Genomic DNA, 22,426 nt, shown 5'->3' with positions numbered 1-22,426 from the left:
CATCAAGAGGCTGGGTGGAGGAGGGCTGGCGGAAATGTGGGGAGTGACCCACCCATGCAGACCATTTCCCCTGTCCAGTGACCTGAGGTCAGTGCTATTACCTCCCAGCCCCGGGTGGGGGGTGCATGCGTTCCCAGCGGGGGTGAGCCTTCCCTGCCAGCCTGGCTGCACCCCCTGGGGGGACAGGGGAGGAGGTGAGCAGGAAGGTTCACGTCCTGTCCCCTGAATGAAGGACTGAGAACCAGCCGCCCTGCAGGGTTTGCTGGACGCACAGCCTGTTAATGTATCCACTGGGCTGTGGGACCCGGACACCAGCCAGATCCTGCTTCCCAGGTGCAGGCTCGGTCTGCCGTGGGGCGGGAGGTTGGAGGGGTGGGCAGGAGAGCAGCCTGCCCTTCATTCTTCCCGCAGAGGGCCAGGGCGACCTGGTGCCCACCTTGATCCACCACGGGATTCCGAAGGACTCGCCTGCACCCCACACGCCTCTCCTCTTTCCAAGTTGTCTTCTCTGTTCTGGGTTTTGAGAGTTTGGGGGAAGGCAGAGGAAGTTCTGTTTTGCCTTGAAATAGAAAACAAAACCCGTCCGTATTTGGAAAGGCTCTCCTTCATGTCCCCAAGGGGCTCGATTCGTTTCTGAGGCTGAGTGCCGGTTCCCATGGGAGATGGAAGGACCAAATGTTCAGACGCTGGCTGAGATGAAAGGGTGGGGGCAGCCTTGGGGAGCTCTGAGGACTCCCAGGAGCTTCACACCTCCGCGGGCGGCCCCGACCCAATGTCCCCAAGAGAAGCCATTTCCCCTCATTGCCTCTCCTCTCAAGGTGACAAATAGCCTTTCCTCACATTCCAAAGGCCAACAGGAAACTTCACAGGCTCAGACCAAGCAGAAACCCAACCCAAGAGCCTTTTGGCTCATTTCTTTGTAACAAGACACTCAAGGTCTGGAATTATTATTTGACGCGAGCAGAAGCCTGGAGACTCTTTCCCTTCCCTGTGATTGAAAAACCAGGCGACTCGGTGCGCCCATCTGGGGTGAGATGGCAGAAACCATTTCACGAGAGCCTCCACTAACTCATCGGACCTCCAAAAAGTATTCTTGTTAACTTTTTTTTTTAAGAGGTGGGGGGAAAAAATACCTCCTCGGCCCGTTTTGCTGTGTGGTTAGCATTCCTGCCATCCTGGGAAGTGAGACGGAAAATCTACCAAGTTTCACGAATAAAATAAGAGCCAGCCCTTAAAATGACAAAGGTTCCCATCGAGTGATGTTATGGCTTTACCTCTTCTTTAGGGCCTTAACCACAGAGGTGATCCAGATAGCGTGCATACAAGTGAGGAGTTTGCACACACCCCATTTGTGGGGAATTTGTCATCTGCACCCCCAATTCTGTGAGTCGTCTCTGAAATATGGACGCCTCAGAGGAACTCCAACTGGATGTCCCCAGGTGAACTGTAATAGTTATATATCTCACCTCCCCACGAGCCTCTCCCTGTTCTCCCTTCCCTTCCTGCAGCCAGGGGCAGGGATCCAAGGGCCTGTCGTCCTGCCAACAGGATCAAAGACTCCTTCATTCTTCCCGAATACCATCGGAAATGCATATGGCGGCCACCAAAGGAGGTGCAGAAAATGAGCTCCGTGTGCCTGGGCGACACGGCATCCCATCCGGGAAACGGACTTTTCAAAGTCCAAAGGCTGTGGGTCTGGCACCCCCTGGGAGCACAAAGCTCCTTTCAAAAGTTGACACAGAAAAAGAGACTCCCACGTCGTATCTGAAGCACCAGAGACTCTCGGGTGTCTTGTGACATAATGTGTTCCATATTTCCATGAGCATCGTTCTCGGGCCAAAACAGGTGGTCGTGCATGCACTGACCGCATGCTGGCGGAGACTCTCGTGCGGAATCTCGAAGGAGTTGCTGGAATTCTTCACTTTAGGCGAGGCATGGTGTATGATACGATAGTGATGGGATCTATGCAGCTTAGTGTCGCTATCACTCAGAATAATTTCCGCTGTAGCTCTCTTCGAAGACACTCCTATTGAATGCAATAGCCAACCAGCCACCTTTAGTTGGTAGGGCCAGCAAATCTTTGCAAGTGGGTGCTGAGCTCCGGTGCATCCGGTTTAATGTTGTAGACTTTAATTTCTTCCCCAGGTTAATTCATTTGGTTCTGTTTGACTTCAATGTGGAAGAGGGAATATGTGGTACTCGTCTTTCCACACCTGGCTTGTTTCACTTAAAACAATGTCCTCTGGTTCAACCCATTCTGTTGCAAATAACAGGATTTCATTCTTTTTCGTGGCTGAATAATATTCCGCTGCCTCCGTGCGCCATGTTTTCTTATTCATTCGTCTGTTGATGGGCACCTGGATAGATTCCACATCTTGGATATTGGGAACAGTTTTGCAGTAAACATGGGCATGCAGGTTTATATCTCTTTGGTATACTGACTTCTTTTCCTTTGCACATATGCCCAGGAGTGACATAGCTGGATCACATGGTAGTTCATTCTTAGTTTTTGAGGAGATTCCCCACTGTTCTCTGTAACGGCTGCACTCAGTTCCATTCCCACCAGCAGTAGAGAGGGCTCCCTTTAGCCCCATCCTTACCGACATCTTGTATTTGGTTTCTTTGTTCATTTTTGGATCACAGTCATTCTTGCTCCATGAAGAGAGGTGATATCTCACTCCAGTCCCCAGGGAAAGAGCCAATTAAAACTACGTTTTTCTTTATAACTTCCTTTCTCCCCTTTCAAGGTGGATCGTGGAAAACTGAGAGACAAAAAGGGGTATTCAGAGTCTTGAGTGCTGGCCTGTTTCGGAAGTTGTAGATTGCCTGCTTTGAAACTTGATCCAAGGAGACAGGGTAGAAGAGACAGGTTGCTCGCTCCCAAGCCAGAAAACCTGGGCCCCAACTCCTATGACACAGAGGTGGCCAAGTCAACTTCCCTTTAAAAATGTTTTCCTTATGGCCAGGCACAGTGACGCACGCTTGTCATCCCAGGGGCTCGCGAGGCTGAGGCAGGAGGATCTTGAGTTTAAAGCCAGCCTCAGCAAAAGTGAGGCCCTAAGCAACTCAGTGAGACCCTGTCCCTAAATAAAATACAAAACAGGGCTGAGGATGGGGCTCCGTGGTTGAGTGCTCCTGACTTTAATCCCTGGTAACCCCTCCCCCCCAAAAAATATTCATTTTGGCCGGCTACAGTGGTGTATGCCTGTAATCTCAATGGCATGGGAGGCTGAAGTAGGAGGTTCACAAGCTGAAGGCCAGCCTCAGTAACTTAGTGAGACTCTGTCTCAAAATAAAAAAAAATTGTGGGCTGGGGTTATAGCTCAGTAGTAGAGCGCTTGCAGGACCACATATCAAGAAATAAAATAAAGGCCCATCGGCAACTAATTTAAAAATAAATAAATAAACAGAGAGAGCTGGGATGTTGCTCCGTGGTTAAGCCTCCCTAGAACCAAAGTAAATAATAAATTCATGAACTCACAGATGAAGACAGACAGACGGACCACACACACCTCCCTCTGGGTTACCGCCGTCAGCCTGGGTTTTCTTTGCACCTAATTGTTTCTTCTCTGCCTGCGACTGGGAGCAGCAGCCGGGGCCTCCCAAGCCCAGCAATGCACAGAGAGGTTCAGAAGTTGTAATAAACGGGGAGTGGGCTCCTCGGGGAGGGGGGCTTCCCATCCAGGCCTGCCCCCCACCGAGGGCGTAATGAGAGGGACAGACGCCTATCAGTCCTGGGGTCCAGAAGCAAAGAGAAAAATTAGCAGCGGAACCACCCGGGCCCTTCCCGCTGGGCTCCCCGACCCCTCCCCGCCACCAGGGAGCAGGTCTGGATTGTTCTGTGGCAGCAGGAGCGACCTGACCCAGAAAGCTCCGCTCTGTCGCCCCCGTGTCCCTCATTACAGAGCCCCCCCCCCCAGGCTGCCGGGACTTTCAGAGAGGCTGGGGCACAGCAAGGAGCCCACTGCCCATGGCTGACTGTATTTTGGTCCCTCTAGCCCAGCCTCTGTCCACCCCGGGCCTGCAGGGACTCGGGATTCCTGTCCACGTGCACAAGATCCACTTCCCATCATCCCGTAGCCCAGAAGGGACACTGTGGGCTGCAGCGACCGAGTGCATGTTCCAAACCAAGGGAGGGTTTGCAGGCCCCTGCACAAGCAATGGTCCATGTTGGAGGAGCTGGGAAGGCTGGCTGCCCTGAGCTGATCACCATCCGTCCTACACAGGTATTGAGAACCGCATCTCGTCCCGTAAAGACACACGAATGTATGTCCTTTTAAAAACTGTCGGATTTAGCTGGGTGGTGCTGGTGCACGCCTGTCATCCCAGCCTCTCGGGAGGCTGGGGCAGGAGGATCGTGAGTTCAAAGCCAGCCTCCGCCAAAGCGAGGCCCTCAGCAACTCAGGGAGACCCTGTCTCTCAATAAAATACAAAATAGGGCTGGGGACGGGGCTCAGGGGTCAAGTGCAATCCCTGAGTTCAATCCCGGTTACCAAAAACAAACAAATAAACAAAAAACATCAATACCAAAAAAAGCTCCCACCAACAACAAATTTGTATTTAATTTAATACCTAGTTCCAGGTGTTAAGAAATGTACAGATATGGGTGGAAAAAACACTGCTTCGTAGGGTGAAAAATAGACCACGTTATGTCTTCCCTCCAGGTACGTGGAAGTTGGTTGTACCTGGTTTGGGATGCTACCGTCAGTCATTTAAAGAACAGAGAAGGAGTGTAGTTTTACAAAGAAAGAATTTTGCAATTTAGCTCCAAAGAGGCAAAGTTTGAATTTTATTTCATCGGGACCCGAGTTTTCTTTTTTGGGGTGCTGGGGTTCGGGGGGGGGGTGGTACCAGGTATTGCACTCAGGGACACTCACCCACAGAGCCCCATCCCCAGCCCTATTTTGTATTTTAGGTCTCACTGGGTTGCTTAGGGCCTCGCTTTGGCGGAGGCTGGCCTTGACCTCGTGATCCTCCTGCCTCAGCCTCCTGAGCCGCTGGGATGACAGGTGTGCACCACGGCACCCGGCTGTACCCAAGTTTTCTAAATGAGGAAAAGAATAGCTCTATTCCTGGGTTTTGGGGAGAACCGCAAGGAGGTCTTGACCAGTCCAGGTTCTCCAACCCACTTCACGGTCTCTAAGCTTTGAGCCTCTACTCTGACCTCAGCCATGGGAGCCCTAAGATACAGGAAAGAACAAGGTCACGCCCTGCCCAGCCAGGAGCTGTAACCTAGCCCCTAGCTGTGACCTAGCCCCTCTTCTTAAGCAGGTGTCAATCCATCGGAGCAGACAGAACATAAACAAGTCCCCCAAACTCCAGACTCTGGTGCAGAGGAAAGACATCCGTCATGCGATCACATACCACAGGGGCTCACCCAGACTCTGTGGGTCATATAATGTGGAAAGACAATCTCCCGCCTGCCCGCCAGCTCTCAGTGAACCAAAAGAGAGCAGCATAAACAACCCTGACGACCAAACAAACCGCCAGGCATCTCTGAGACACAAGGCGCACACCTGTCATCCCGGCAGCTCAGGAGGCTGAGGCAGGAGGATCAAGAGTTCAAAGCCAGCCTCAGCAACAGCGAGGCACCAACCAACTCCTGTTTTACATACACTGAGGCTGCTGCAGCTGAGCCCCGAGGATGCTGCTAGGGATCTGCCTCTAGGAGATGTAGAGGTCTCTGTTTACTAGGTCAGACTCTTGCTTCTCAAAGTGCAGTTTGTGGACCACCAGCCTCACCAGCATCTGGAAGCCCTGTTGGAGATGCAAAGCCTCCAGCCCCACCCGACCTGCTCAATTTGAGTTTGTACTTGCACATGGTCTCCCAGTGATGCACTTTAAGATGTGAAGGAATTCAATCCAGAGGAGTGACCACACAAAGGTGGATCTTGGCACAGGGCATGTCAATCATCTCTCTGAGCTTCTCTGACTGGGAAAAGAACTGGGGTGTTGTGGGGGGATATAGGCAAAGTCAGAGCGTTGCCTGGCGTCAGGCATGTGCAAAAAGGTGAGGATCCTGGGGAGGATAACATATTAATTGAGAGAGAAACCACTTCTAGCAGAGTATTGTGCATATACTATATGTGAAATAAACACCACCCTGTATTTTATGCAAAAAAAAAAATCACATCATTCCATCCAGCTTAAATCGTAACAAGCAGTTCTAAGTCAGAGTCCTAGTCTCCTGGTGTTGCAAGAGAATAGCGTTTCTAACAATGTAATACACTGGTTAAAGACGGGCTTGGGCGTGCTAAAAATCACTTTCCGTGGGTGTTGATCTTCATTTTGGATGTGGAGTACATGAATAAGAGTTGAATCATGAACCATGACTTGCAATATTGGCAAGTTCAAAAAAAAGTCCAATGAATACACAGGATTACGGTGGTCAGTGATTCTCCGAGGTGGTGACGTCGCTTGCAGGCTGACCTCGAACTCTCTCTCCCTCCCTGGAATAGGAGGACTTATCAGTGATAAGGATAATGAGGCACCATGACTCCACCAACTCAGGGTCCACCATATATAAACAACAGCAAAAACGTAAATAAATAAAGAGTGAGAGAGATAAATGAATGTGAAATTAAGCACCACTGCTTGCTAGCACAGAGGAGAGACTCCATAATTGATCCTAGGACTAATGGACTATAAAGAGAGGGAATCATGTCGGGGTAAAAAACTGACCTGGCCTTTGCAGAAAAGGAGAATTTCACAGGGAAAAAAAATTACCCACCTGCACACACATTTGCAAATATAAAGTAATGATTGTAACAAGAAGAGCCGAGATGGTTAACACGGGCTGTGTAGCAGGTGCCATTGCAGGGATGAGATGTGAGCTAAGCTATTAGCTCTTCATAAAAAAAAATAATAATCATTATGCGGTCATTGTTGGTATCATCGCTGGTTTTGTTTGTTTTTCATTTTAAGATGAGAACACTGAGGCATAGAAGGCAAATTCCCTCTTCCAAGATCCTCCCTCCCACCTCTCCAAAATGGTCCATGTAAAAGCCAAGAGGTAAGGCACAACATGCATGCTGTCAAGTCTGGCAAAATTGTCCAATCCGGATGAAAAGAGGAAGTGAAAACATACTTGGGAATGAACAAGGATGCACAGGGTTGCCCAAGTGTGAAGGACACTTGCACATGCTAAAGTTGAGAGGGAGTGCTCTAAGAATTGGGGGCCCTGAGTATGACAGCAAGATCAGAGGTGGTTGTACTAGGACATTTCAGGGAGAAGCATTTGAGTGACGTCCAAGGGGATGGCAAATTAGCTTGAGACTAATCCAGGGGATTTTGCAGATGGCTGCACTAAAGGTAAAGGAAAGAAAAGGTTTTAAGTGGGATTTGGAGATTTTTAGCTTGAGTGATTGAGAGAATGTCCATGATTTTAATTAACATCAAGAATCCAGAGAAGGGCAGGGTTGGGGAGACCGAATTAGCATGCTGTCCCGGGCCACCAAGAGTGGCAATCACAAAGTCCCTCATCAGGTCACTCACGCCAAACTCTTCCTACCGTGCTGCCTAGCACCTCTCACCCAAATGGAAGGCGACATGGGTTTAATTCAGGACACAGTAACATACGGGGTGCAGGAGTTTGGAGCCAAAATGTCCCCCAAAACACTGTGTATAAAAGACTTGGTCTCAGTGTGGTGGCACACACCTGTCATCCCAGTGGCTCCGGAGGCTGAGGCAGGAGGATCCCAAGTTCAAAGCCAGCCTCAGCAACAGCGAGGCACTAAGCAACTCAGGGAGACCCTGTCTCCAAATAAAATGCAAAATGGGGCTGGGGATGGGGCTCACTGTTGAGTGCCCCTGAGTTCAACCCCAGTACCCCCCCCAAAAAAATGAATAAATAGAAGGCTTGGTCTCTGACCTATGGCACTATGGGGAGGTGCTGGACCCTTTAAGAGGAGGGGCCTAAAGGAAGGAAGTTAGGTCATTGGGGGTGTGGGAGAAGGCAGGGAATAGGCACCATGTGGGTCTCATCCAGAGAGCAGACTCTGGGGGCCTGAGGTTAGGACTGTGGGGATCCAGCATGGCACCCCTCAGAGCCCTGCAGGGGTCCCTCTCCCAAACCACACCACTTCCTCCAGCCAAATACAGCCTTAGGACTGGGCAGAAAATCATCTCAAATGCAGGGTGGACTTCTCCCGTGAGTATCCTCCTTTACCAACTGGAAGACTAAAGGTCCAAAGCAGGTTCCTTGGATTTCTGTCTCCAAAGGACAGAGGAGTGGGGAGAGAGGTGCCCAGCGCGCTCCTGGAGGAACCGGCCTGCATTCCCAAGGCTTCACACACAGCAAAGGCTTGCATTCCGGGTGAGGCTGCCCCGGGGGCTTGCAGCCACTGCCTGCCTTTGCAGACCTGGGGAGGAGTTGTGATGCGGCTCCGGCTCCGTGCACCACTTTGGAGATGGCTGAGATTTACAGTTGATTAGGCTGCATAGTTCCGTGGCTTTCTCAAAAGATTCTAGGAAGGGATTATTTCTGTGCCCAAAGAAGCCCCAGAGAATAGGGGGAGGCTGCCGCTGCGCGGGGCCGTCATGTGAATTCCCGGGACTGGGTACACTGTGCTCAGTGAAGCAGATAAAGCAAAGTTAAAGAAGCATTTAGCGCTGCAGAATGCCAGGCCTTAATAAGTATCTTTTTTTTTTTTTTGTGGAAGGATTTAGGAGGAGGGGAGGGTTCTTCTTAGAGCAGGCTTTATTTCCTCCTACAAAAAGGGAAAACGTGCATACAGTTGGATGTAAAAAGCCCCCAACTCGCATGCCTGCCCCCTCGGTCCCCAAGGCAAAGTTGCTGAGCGCACGCACGCTCCAGACGCGGAGGCATGAATCTTCCCAGTCCCGGAGCGATTGTGACGCTTCCCTGGGGAACGGGGCGGCTCATTCATCCACCGCAGACCAAGTTCAGCCCCCTCCCTCGGCTGTGAGAAGCGGGAGTCCTGCGGCCATCCAATGCTGCACGGTCACCGGCCAGCGCGCCCAGACAGCGCGCGTGTTCCCAGGAAGATCTGAGGTGGCCTCCCCAAGATGCTCCGGTCCAGGCGCACGGGGAGAGTTCTGCAGAGGGTGGCTGCAGGCTGCTGAGCTCCATGAAAGCTCTTGTGCTTGCACAAGCAGAGGGGACATCCTACCCCCCCCCCCCCCCCGTGCGCCTTTCCCAGGTCTTATGTGCACGTTGGTAGGACATAAGCCACTTGCCATGAATTACATGCAGGTTGTGGGTTGGGCCAGGGTCACAGTTTGCAGCCTTTCAAACCATCTCAAACCCTTCTCCTGCTTCAACGTGGCCATGAAAACAGCATATCCCCCTCCCTGCCCCTGTCGCCTGAGTGGCTTTGCCATTGTACTTAAAGAAGCTGAACCCCGGTGGATCAATATTTAGCTCCAATGTTCAACGTGGACTCCAGGAACCTGGGGGGGGGGGGAGATGCAGAGAATCAACATAAACATTGAGTGCTCACAATAGCAGAGAGAGAAAGAGAGAGAGAGAGAGAGAGCGAAAGGAAGAAAGAATCTTTTACAAAAGCAGACCCTCAAGTCACTCTTCCCCCCGCACAATTGGAAAATGAACTGGCTGCCATTGGGGGCTTGGCTCTGAAAAGGCCCGGTGGAGAGAGGTCCTTTCTTTATTGTGTCGATTTAGAGACTATTCTTTGACCTCTGCTATTTATGATGGGGGCTCTGAGAAGACCGGGCCAAACCCCCTCGCCTCGGCTGGCCCCCCGACCAACAAAGGGTGTCACCGCGGCTGGAGGCGCCTCATTCCCCACCCGAACACGTCCACACCGCGCTCCCTTCCCGTCATTGACGCCTTTGTCCCTTCTTTTAATTGCCAGGGCCTTTACCCACCCCATTTATAAGAGGTTCCCATTGCTGCTTCACAACCACGGGGTGGTCCCCAAATCACGACTTCGCAGCTGAAAGAGAGACCGGGGTTCTGAATGCAGATGTCTTGTCCCTTCAGTGAGTGGGACTGTGACGTTTGGTGCCAAAAGGGTTCATGGAATGGAACAAGCCTCCGCCACCACATGGAGCCATTCTTGATTGTCTTTTTAAGACTATTTTTTCCTTGTGGATGAACACGATACCCTTATTTACAAAGCGTACAGTATCCGTAAGAATGGTGTTGGTACCTGCCTGGTGGATGGATCGTTTCAAGATGGTGCACACTTTGATTTGGGTACCAGCAGGACGCAGTGAGTCTGATAAGCTACCTCTTGGGCAGGCCCCAAGTGTACGGCGGCACTGGGACACTTCAAGGTCGTTTCATAGCTTGCAGACTTCATTTCACTGTGGAACGAAAGGTCTAAAGAAGGATGTTGGTCGGAGGAACAAGGCAAACCCACTTCCAGATGCCCATCAAAGAAAGTCAAAGAGGGTTTGTGACGGAAATCCCCCTTAGAAAAAAAAATGTCTTTCTTCTCTTTCCAGCTCAGAAGAGAGCAAAAAGTTCAGCCTCAATGGTCGATGACACATCTACATCTAAATAACTTCACACTGAACAAGGAGTATAAAATAAATGCCCGGCTTAGCCACTAAGCGCGCGCGTGCACACACACACACACTACCCACACAACAGCATGCTTTGGGCAATGGGCTAAAGCTAGGCTAAACTACTTGAAAAACAAGTGAAACAAAGTCGCTGAAAGTCATGATTTATGAGAGGAGTCCAGTTCCTCTCCATGCGAGAGATAAAAGTCCTGAGAAAAGTGCATGATGTTTGTCCAAGATCATTAAATCCATCGTCTTTCTTTCAGTCAGGTTGAACGGCAAGAAAGGGTCCACGTTAAAAAATAAATAAGGCCGGGTCGATGGTGCACGCCTGTCATCCCAGCAGCTTGGGAGGCCGAGGCAGGAGGATCCTGAGTTCAAAGCCAGCCTCCGCCAAAGGGAGGCCCTAAGCTACTCAGGGAGACCCTGTCTCTCAATAAAATACAAAATAGGGCTGGGGAGGCGGCTCAGGGGTCGAGCAATCCTGAAGTCAATCCTCGGTACCCAGATAAATAAATGAAATGAAAACGTAGACTTATTTTCTTATAAGGACTACTCTTTTATGGCTACAGGGACATAAAGTTTCCAGACTATGCACAAACACAAGTTGAGTTTCCTGACACAGATTCTTGGGCGTGATTAGGGTTTCAACAGAGAGTTTTTGCTCCAGTGGAGAATATTTGGGCAGTGATGCTCATGGGGATGGGTGTGCAACACAGTGCATCTCATGCTCCATGCTCCCAGATGCTGACCCACCCAGCCATGAAAATCCGTCCTCATCTCCTTTCCCAAACACCAGGGTCCCCAAAGCTCCGTCTGCCTGGGTGCTTCTTTGCAGGGACCATCTGGATCCCTTACATCTTCCACCAGTGGCTGAGCTGCATGCCCCCCGCAGACCTGCTCATAAACACCTTACAACTTCCCAACATCTGTCAGGCCGGGATCGCCCCGCAGTGGGGCTCGATCCTGAGGGTTTGGACGTGGTCCACACACACTGCCCTCCTCCAATCGTGAACCAAGTCGGAGATTTTACCCCGGCGTCTCCTTTCATCCCGGGGAAGGGGAAGTGAATAGTAAGCGCTTTGGAAAGAATGAGGATTCAGTCTTACATGGCGAGCCTGCTCCCTTCCACCGTCTGTCCTTTGAAGTTGACAGCAGGGGGAGAGTCTCACACCCGCAAAACGGACGTGGAAAATCAGAAACACATTGAGCCGTTAACGTGTCACTGATGGGATTTGGATCTGCGTAAGAACCCATTCTTTGCCTTCAGTATTGAGTGCGCTACCTACCTAGCGGGGAGCGGTGCACGGTCAGATAGACTAGTGCAAGGGCCCACATGACCTGGAATGCTCCCGTTCCTGCAGGCTACAGATCACCCACGTGCAAACTGAGGTGTCTGATGAAAGTCCCCAGCAGGCAGGCGGAAAACCTTTAGCACAACGCCCATCTAGGACACCCCTTCCGGTGCATTCCTGCGGCTTTGACAGGTGGAGGGGGTGCGGCACCTCTCCAAATGCTGAAATCCTGAACCCACCCGTGTACTTGCAGAATCACTAGTAGGCACACGGCTGGAAGCTTCCGGAAGTTTCTCTCCCATCCCAGGACTAAAAAATTCCTTTACCTCGTAAGAAAATGGCACGGGCTGAATACCCACTCTGGAAGGTATTTTTTTTTTCCTCACATTGTCTCTTTTTTTTTTTCTTTCCTCTCTTATTCTTTGTATTTCAGCCTTTACATCAGAGATGGTATGCCCCCTTAATGCTCCTGTAGGGGTCATATTGGATGATGTCATCGTAAATGCTGTTGCTCAGGAAGTGAAAGACTAGCCTTGCTGGTGGTCATTTGCTATTCAAAAGGTCAAGTTTAACATAAAGGCCGTTGAGCTACGTAACATCATGCTTCTATTTTATTTTATTCTATTTTTGGTGATATTATAGGATCGTCAGACAAATTTGCATTTAACTTTTAATTAAACATTAGTTATGCTGGTATAATACTGTATTAATGCTTTTTCTAGAGAAAACTATCTGAAAGCTCACACACACACCCAAACCATTTCTTCCCCCCACCTCCTCCTTCTTTTTAGGTACCCAGATGGAACCCAGGGGCGCCTAACCACTGAGCCACATCATCCTCAGCCCTGTTGACTTTCAATTTGGAGGCAGGGTCTTGCTAAATTGCCGAGGCTGGCTTTGAACCCGTGGTCCTCCTGCCCCAACCTCCTGAGTTGCTGGGATCACAGGCGTGCGCCAGAATGAGCAGGAAACTATTCATATACAAACCGTCAAGAGAATTAAGTCTGCCATGGGTTGAAGGAAACCCTGGGATATTTCTTTCTTCTCTTCTAAAACCATCACATCATACTCATTTGCTCCTAGGCAATCGAGAACGTGATCTTTCCTTGAAAAAATATGGACCTTGGCATCCAAGGTAAAGAAGGATTCATTATATACCGCTGAGACCAGGACATGGGATAAGGGATGCTTGCTCCACATCAACTTTGCCCCTGGATTCACCACTGAGAGTCAGGGGGTATTGCGTGAATGCAGGTAGCATCCTAAGAGGCTGAAAGCACATGATGCCTCTGAAATTCTGATCCATGGTTTATTGGCGCCGCGAACCAAAACAGATACTCGGCTTTGTTCTTGGGTATTTGGAGAGGGAGCACCTTTCCATGTATGTCGGTGGTTTGGTTTTGCTCCCGAGACATGTTTTTCCCTGGGCTTTATGGATTCACTGTTATTATCCCATAAATCTTGGGACTCATCTAATACGGAACGAAAGCCTTCAACAGTCACATGCCTCTGTGCTGGTCCCATAAATTTCACAGATGTCAAGTGAATCTGTCCAGATGTTCTCGAAAGCAAGACCCATCTTCCTCACCTCTCAACTGGGCTCTGAATCCACCTGGAAAAGGACCAAGGATTGGGAGGGTAGCCCTGGGAGGAACCCAACTCCCACGGAGATCAAAGCGGCGCACGCAGGCACCAAGAGGCGTCCCTAAACGCCTGCTTCAATACACAGACTCAAAACCCAACGGGAAGCGGAAGTCCAGCCATGGAGATGGAGCTTAGGTTCATCCAGGGGAGAGAGATGGTGGCAGCGGAGGAGATGAGCAATTAGCGGGGGCAGAGTAATCCTGCCCTGGTGGGATTTTGAAGGAGAGCTCACTGGTTTCTCAGATAGTAACCAGAAGTCACAGGGAAGTGTAAAGTGTCTATCAAACATTATGCAAACCCTATCTTATAATATCTCATAAGAAAATCATGCTATGAGCCAGGCACAGTGGCGCAGGCCTGGAACCCCAGCCGCTCGGGAGGCTGAGGTAGGAGGATCGCAAGTGCAAGGCCGGCCTCAGCAATTTAGCAAGGCCCCAAGCAACTTAGTGAGACTGTGTCTGTAAATAAAAAGTAAAAAGTCCTGGGGAAGTGACTCAGTGGTTAAGTGCCCCTGGGTTCAATCCCTGGTAAATAATAATAATAATAATAAGGCTAAGATGTGGCTCAGGGATTAAGCATCCCTGGGTTTGATCCTTAGTACCAAAAAAGAAAAAGAAAAAGAAAGAAAATCATATTGTAATCAAAACGACACTGAGATTCCATCTCACTCCAGTCAGAATGGCAATTGTGAAGAATACAAACAACAATAAATGTTGGCGAGGATGTGGGGGAAAAGTACACACATACATTGCTGCTGGGACTGCAAATTGGTGCCACCGCTCTGGAAAGCAGGATGGAGCTTCCTCAGAAAACTTGGAATGGAACCTCCATTTGACCCAGCTATCCCACTCCTCAGTCTATACTTGAAGTCAGTATGGTATAATGACGCAGCCACATCAATGTTTATAGCAGCACAATTCCCAATAGCTAAACTATGGAAGCAATCTAAGTGCCCTTCCACTGATAAATGGATAAAGAAAAGGTGATGTAAATACACAATGGAATATTACTCAGCCTTAAAGAAGAATGGAATGATGGCATTTGTTGGTAAATGGATGGAGCTGGAGAATATCAGGTTCAGTGAAATAAGCCAATCCCCAAAATCCAAAGGCTGAATGTTTTCTCTGCTATGTGGATGCTAATTCACAATGGGGGTAGGGGTGGGAAAGAATAGAGGTACTTTGGATTAGGTACAGGGCGGTAAAATGAGGGGAAGAGGTATGGGGTAGAATGAATCAGACATTATGACCCTGTGTGTGTGTCTATGGCTGCACGACTGGTGTGATTCCTATAAAATATATTCTATAAAATAGAACTTAGTAACCTATGGGTGAAGAGAAAAAAAAAAAAAGCTATACAATATCTCATGAAACTCCAGAGAAATGCACACTGTGATCTTGTGTTCTTGTATCCAGTTGTGACAACACCCAAGGAGATGAAGTTTGGTTAATATGTAAGGTGCGCACCAAGGATTCCCTAAGATCACAAATGAAAGGTCATTCTTAAACTTATGTTAGTTTTACAATGCATTCCACAGTTTCTGATGGAGTTAGCTGTGACTTATTGATCCATTCTTGCTTTCCTGCAAAAGAAATTGACTGCTTTCCCTGGAAAATTCAAGGACTGAAGTCAAATCTTCATGATTCAGTTGCAAAATACAGCTTAACAATCTATGATGCCATTTTCTTTCATTGCAATGTTCACGTAAATAGGTCACATGACCCTCTTTTATTCATATGACCTTCAAGTCTGGAAAAAAAACCTGATTTCTTGATGGGATAATAAGAAAACGAGTGCTTAACTAAGAAATACACTGATAAAACAAATTATCATTCATGTAATGTTCAACGACTCAAAACAACGCTTTTGAAATTTATTAAGTCTCATACTAAGACAGACAGATAAGTAGACAGGCAGATTCCAAAAGTTCAATTGCAATGATGACATAAATAAATCACCCCAAATTCCAGCTGAAGAATGAATTGATATGACAGACAGCAGGAAATGACTTATCAGAGCAAATGCCTAGGCTATTCCATAAAGAGAGTAAATGGATCCTAAACCAGATTTCGTTTCTGTTTCAGATCTACACAGTCAGAGAGAGGTAAGCCGAGCAGATTCTCACCCACTCACTTCACAAAGCATGAGGAATCCTGTTCCACTTTTAAATAACCTTGATGCACATGAAATGACACCGTGTGTGCACAATCTGCAGTTTAGAAATATCATCCTTCTATCATTTAAGACAATGTGTCTAAAAGACCTTTCAAAACAGTCGTGTTACACACACATGTTGTTTCAATATTGTTAGGTGCTTCTCACATGAAATTTTGGTTATGAAATAAAAGATTCTTTGATTTTTGGCTCAATAGTATCATCTGTGAAATACACATACTTAAACACTAGTCTGATTCCAACATGGCTGTAATTATTTCTAAGAAGCTTGCAAATTTTATTATTCATATAATCTGAATATAAAACCAGCTTCAGACTGGCTAAACTACCACTGTGTGTGTGTGTGTGTGTTGTGTGTGTGTGAGCATGCACGCGTGTCTAAGTTGTAAGATTGTGATGTTTGGAAGACGATTTTTAAAAATTATTCTACTAAACATATAAAAAGTTTATAGTGTGTGTGATTGTGTGTGAGTGCTTGTGTTCAGCAAGAAAGAAAATTTTAAGAACATAAAAGACACCTTAATGAAATAATCAAATTAACCAGAAATTACCAGAAACCAACCAAAAACTACTCACAAAATAACACAGGAGTAAGTAGAAGGCATTAAATATCCTGGTCTAACTGGAGCGCATTTCTCCTTTAAAAACTTTTTTTATTAAAAACATAAAGTGATGCATGCCTGTATTCCCAGCAACTCTGGAGGCCGAGGCAGGAGGATTGCGAGTTCAAAACCAGCCTCAGCCAAAGCGAGGCCCTAAGCAACTCAGGGAGACCCCGTCTCTAAATAAAATACAAAATAGGGCTGGGGAGGGGGCTCAGTGGTGAGGTATCCTTGAGTTCAATCCCCAGTGCACACCCCTCTTAAAAATGTTATAGGGAGGTGAGGGTACAGCTCAGTGGCACAGCATGTGCTTAGCATGAGCAAGGACCTGGGTTCAATTCCCGGCATGCGTGTGCACACACATAACACAGAATAAAGAGAAAATATGGTAGAATATTAAAGCCTCTACCTTGATTGCAGTGGTGGGTACACTAGTAGACCATGCACATGATGTCAGGAGATTATCTGTTCCAATGTATGTGAAGTGTAACGTGTAACCACTCGTAGAAACTGGATGCATGTGATTTCTCTGCACTCTGCCACTTCCTGTGGCTCCCCATTCCAAAATTAACAGCTGGTTACAGTAAGAACACAGTTGGAGGAAACCTACCTTCGAACATTGCTTGTGATTCTGGCACCAAACCAGGGAGCCGTTATTCTGCAAAAAAAAAAAGAAAAAAAAAAGAAAGATTGGACCCATTTAATGATTTTCTAATTGTGTCTAATTTAAAAATATTTACTTTTTAAAAAGACCCATCTTGCAATGTTGACGCGTTTCTAAGGAAGAAAACATGTCTCTAAGGTAACGGCTATACTTTCGTCATCAACTTTATGATATAAATAAAGACATGAAACACGGACGATTCCAAGATGTCTAGAAGGGAAGAGGGTGTGAGCCAAGTCTCACGGTGTGTGGAGCCACGAGACGCAGACTCCCAGGGACGGGAACAGTAGGCATTTTGTCCAGAGTCAGGAGTTTTGGGAAACGTACAAGTTGGGCATCTTGGAGGCTTTTGAGCTCAGCCAAATGACAATCATGAGAGGCAGAGCGCAGAGGACAAGCCTCTCATTTTCTTTTCCTGTGTGAACACCGTGGAGTGGTGGAGCATGAACCTAGATCATACAGCCTATGTCATGCCCTGATGACACGGTGTAGCCTTTGCTCCTGGGCTCTGCAGCATGTCACCGTACCGAATGCCGCAGGCAATTGGAACCATCCTAGAATCTAAACACATCTGAATATAAATGCGGAACCTTCAAAGTAGGTCACATTGAGTTTTCAATTCAACTGTCACCGTAGGGGACCACCACCGCCTTCGTGATTGCAATCTGTGGCTGACCTTTGAAACCTCCTTCTGCGGCATGCGATGGTGTGGCTAAACCACTTAGCATGCTTCACATTCACTTAATAGAGAACACGCTCTCCGGAGCTTGCTTATCATCCTGAACATTTCCACCTGGGAACCTCGCATGCACCGTGACTAACATTTTGGACACGATTTCCCTCCGCTTGTGATATTTCAAGTTGGATTGTGCCTGGCTGGGGTGTCAGCAAAGCTAGGAAGAAACCGTCAATCGCCCAACAGGTGAGGCACCACGGTGTCCATTTCTCTGAGGTTCAAGGATGGGGATGGAGTTAGGTGGCCCATTTCCCAGGTTAGAAGCTCTAGACTTTGACCTTGAAGAATATCTGCATGGACAGAGTAGTAGTGCATGATCTCAGTGGTAAAGCGCCCCTGAGTTCATCCCCTGTTATTCCTCCTGCCAAATAAGGCAAGCCACAGTCCCACACAGGGGTGAGACTGGCACTGGGTTTTGGAGGAATCCCCAGGGTTTCCAATCTTGGAAGGGAGAGATGAGAATGGACATGGATGGTTTTGAATATTCTATGTCCGGGAAGCACTAGGTCATGATGTAGCTCAGTGGTAGACTGATCACCTGGCATGCCCAAGGTCCTGGGTTCAATCCTCAGCCCTGCAATCCATCAATCTGCCCATCAAATTGGTGGACTGGGTGGAGAAGATGGGAGGAAATCAGGTAAATGGGTAGAAAGTCGATGATAGTGGATTTGGACTTATCTCTAGATATTCACTTTTTTTTTAATTTAGCAAATGTCCGAGGGTTAAGAAAATAAAAGACAAGATTATATCCATGAGAGAGGCATGGAATACCTTGTTTTCCCTGCACCCTGACTGTACAGAGAGTGGAAAAACTTTAACAAAAAACACAAAAGAACCCCACAAAGATCACCATCGGCACCGGGACCCCAGTTTCCCAATGCAAACCCTCTCCCCACCCCACAAACCTCATGCTCTGCAACCTGCTGGTTCCTACGCACCCACCCCAATGAGGAGGGCTGGTAAGCCCCAGAGCCCAGCTGTCAACGTCGTTACATTTTATTGAGAATTAATACCAACGCATTATCTCAATCAAGGCAGCTTCACCGTGAGCAAAAATTCCCACTCCCATTAAATAAAAAGCTCTGTCCTTATAAAGAAATATTTGGGGCAATAGCAAGCAAGTACTGAAGATGATTATGATCAGTGAAGAGAGTGTGCTTAAGACGATTAGAGAGAATCCATGCAAAGATTTACAAAATCATTGGCAGGAACTTAAATATCAGGGGAGGGGAAAAGGGGGCCCACTATCATTATTGGGTTTTATTGGGGGGGGGGGTACCAGGGATTGAACTCAGGGGCACTTGACCTCTGAGCCTCAGCCCCATCCTTATTTTGCATTTTATTTAGAGAGAAGGTCTCACTGAGTTGCTTAGGGCCTCGCTTTGGCGGAGGCTGGCTTTGAACTTGCGATCCTCCTGCCTCAGCCTCCCAAGCCGCTGGGATGACAGGCGTGTGCCACCCAGCCCAGCTCGGTCATTATTGTTTTCGGGAGTAGAGGAATGATCCCACACTTAACATCTCCCTGCCGTCATGGATAGCACTCACCCTGGACTCTCGGATTCCGTCTGATCAGGGAGATTCAAAAGCATTCATTATTGCAAACACAAAAATACAGTCTTTGCAAGACGAGGGCTGCCTCTCCTGTTTTTTTCTCCCTGGGTGGTAGGCGCCTCTCAGCATTTGCCCACACTAGGAACGTGCAGCGGCTTAGTTACTTTTGCTTCATTTCCAATTTGACTGGCCGGCATGGATGGTCCGATTTGTTAGTTGCAAGGATTCTCCGGTACATCATCTGTCTTTTGAATTTATTCATGGAGATTGTTCTACAGAGACATTTGCCACACACCTATCTGCACATACACGCATGCAATTAAGCACACACACACACACACACACACACATGCATGCACACACACACACACATGCATGTATATATACTTTTTTTCCCTAAAATATATGTCTCTTTCCTTTGAGGATCTTGGGTGTCCTGTTTTTCTCCCAGTGTCTTATTTTGCCCCACACCAAGGTCCTGTGCTGCTCTGTACCCCTACAGCCATCTCTGAGCCTTTACCATAGCGTTTATCTCTGCAAAGCACCTGCTAAACAGCATCAGGTAGTTGGTTAGCCAAACCCTCACTTCGCTGGCCACTTTGTTTGGCCCAGGTGTGCCCATGTGTCCCAGTGCTACTGACCCCATAATTTGCTTACCTGTCAGGCTCCGTGAGCAAACAAATCATGGAAAATTCCAAGTCCCCCACTCACTGCGTCACCCCACCCCAGGGGAAGCTGTCCCTCCTGCTACAAGAGCCTTCGCTGGCTCAGCCACTTGACAAGCAAAATAAAACCCAGCATTTGCAATAAAGTCTTGTTCTGGCCTCGGGCCAGCCCAGGCGAAGCATCAAAGTGCCTTCGAAAGAGCTTTGCTGGCGCGTCATTACCGTCACCTCCAGGTAGGATCAGAGAGGGGGACTTCCATAATCACAGAGAGATTACATCCTGCATTTTGTTGGTTTCACCAGACCAAACATGAACGGCGGGTCCAGCCAACTTTCAGTTTCTACAAGTTCAACCGGCTGCACCCGGCTGTAATTTCAATGACATTTTCAAAGTCTCTCCATCTCTAGCCCTTTTGATTTTTTTTTCCCTTAAAGAAAAAAATAATTCTTCAAAAGCTTCCAGCAAAGAAAACACTCCATTCACTCCAAGACACCCACATGGGAGGGATCAAGATGAATGAAAACTGGTTATCTAGATACAAACATCTGAAAAGAGAATCGTCAACCGTCTCGTGCACTGTCTTTAACCAGAGCTGGAGGAACAACAGAATCAGCCTGCGGTTTCCAAAATACTCAACTGTGGACAACCAAATCGATGCAAAGAAACTGCCCGTGACCAGCCATGATTCTCCACTGACGGTTTTGTCACTATGTAAAACGCTTTTTTTTAAGGAAATAATTAAAATGGAGAGATTCGTTTGACCCCGAATAGTTTCCTATTAGCTTAGAACCATGGTGTAATATAATTTGCTTTTATTTATGATGTTAAGGGTGTTTTTTTTGCTGTTGCCAGAGGTCAGGGGAGAGAGAAGGAAAAGGCAGAGAAAAGAGTATATATATATTTTTTTCTTTTTAAGTGCGGGGGATTGAACCCAAGGCCTCGGGCACGCTAAGCGTATGGCCCACCATTGAACCACACTCCAGCACCCTTAGTAAGACACCCCCGACCTGAGACACCTAGGGTCCAGAACCATGAGCCAAGTCAACTTCTACGCTTGATCAATGACTCCTCCCAAGTATTTTGTAACAGTAACAGAAAACAGACGGAGACAGCATCATATTTCTACGTTAATGTGTATGCTTACATTTAATTTACTAATGTCTATCTAACAGGCTTATAGTTAACGTGTTAAATTTATACTCTCTATTTGGACCGAATTTATATTCTCTGGTAAACTGCAGGCTCTCCCTCAAATCACATAAAACCCTGGACGATTTCAAGATAAAATAAATGACATGTTCTGAAGCAAATCCAACTTTAAGCAGATTGAGAGGGAGCATTAAGTAGAATAACTGAAATTTGGTAAATGAGTCGTGTTACAAAACGAGGAAGCGTGAGTAATGGAGTCGCTACCATCAACTGAACAAGCAGAGCTCTGTTCCTGCAAAAATACAGATCTGTGGGCACCGATTCCGTTCCCCTCGCAGCTTGTCCTTGGCAGCGGAGACCAGGAAAAGTGCAGATGACTTCAGACGTCCGAGAAAGCATGCCCGGGCCCATCTCTGAGGTCTTGACTTTCCTAATAAACACTGTGTGGATTCTTCTCCACCCAGGAACGACTCTCCAGCTGCCACAACTACTTCTTTGGAAAATAGGGGCTGGTTATGGGGTGAAGGGATGTGTCCAGATGGGCACAGGTAGGAAGGACCATCTGCTTCCAAGGATGGCCAGCACTGTCTCCAGTGGGGGAGGCTGAGTTGGCCTCGCTACTTGTATTTCTGACCTTTACCGTGAAACTCACCTATCTTTGCATTCATAGTTTGCTCTGAAGGATTAATCCACCAAATGGATTAATCCACTTCTGCAGTTTCCGCTCTGTCTTCATTGCCTGAAAGCTCCATTTCTGGACCATGCCCTGTTGGGGGCCATGCTCCAAGATGTGAGCTTTTCTGGGGACCTTTCTAGATCATCTACATGGGTCCTTGCCCAATTCACCAGGGCTCTCAAGGTTTTCTGAGCTCCAGAGAGAGTGTGGGATCCTCCAAGGCTGTTCCTGCCGTGGCACAAACACACACACGGTCATTCCTACTTGTTAATGGAAGTGGCTTTGCTCCTGGGCTTTGAAAAGTAACTTTAGTACAAAGCTGGGTATGGAAAAATTGGACAGAAGTGACTTTGGGTTTTTTGTTTTGTTTTGTTTTGTTTGTTTTTGTAAAAAAGGAAACAGGTGTCCACCTCAAAGTCCCCCAAACAATGAGTCCAACCCAATATATATATATATATCCAACCCTGCAGAACTGTGAGCCAAAATAAACCTCTCCTCTTTTTAAGTTCATTATCTCAGGTATTTTGTTACAGTAATGTATGTGTGTGTGTATGTATTGAGACAATGTCTCTCTTTAGGAGCCAGCACTGTTTAGGAGACTTGTTACATCTCGTTTTCCTTAACTGTTGTTGTTACTATTATGTTTTGATGGCAGGATGTTTTATGTGCCTAGCAGAAAATTTATCAAGGGGAATTCTAGCAAAAAATGAAAGTTACACAGTTACCAAAGCCTTGATTTCTGCAAGCTGTTTTAGCCACATCAGGATTCCACCGCGT

General features: G+C 47.7%; 1 protein-coding gene across 1 annotated transcript in view; it reads right to left on the bottom strand.

Annotated features, from left to right (window-relative positions):
- Positions 1-22,426, bottom strand: part of Anos1 (anosmin 1) — a 135,048-nt gene that overhangs the window by 100,583 nt on the left and 12,039 nt on the right. The window contains exon 2 of the mRNA XM_077793991.1: positions 16,818-16,865. Within this exon, the coding sequence (XP_077650117.1) occupies positions 16,818-16,865 (48 nt within the window). The remainder of the gene's footprint in view (positions 1-16,817; positions 16,866-22,426) is intronic.

The sequence above is a fragment of the Urocitellus parryii genome, chromosome X, assembly GCF_045843805.1.
Source record: "Urocitellus parryii isolate mUroPar1 chromosome X, mUroPar1.hap1, whole genome shotgun sequence".
NCBI classification, from domain to species: domain Eukaryota; kingdom Metazoa; phylum Chordata; class Mammalia; order Rodentia; family Sciuridae; genus Urocitellus; species Urocitellus parryii.
The sequence above is the reverse complement of the archived record's forward strand: the minus strand, read 5'-3'. Positions and strand labels throughout refer to the sequence as shown.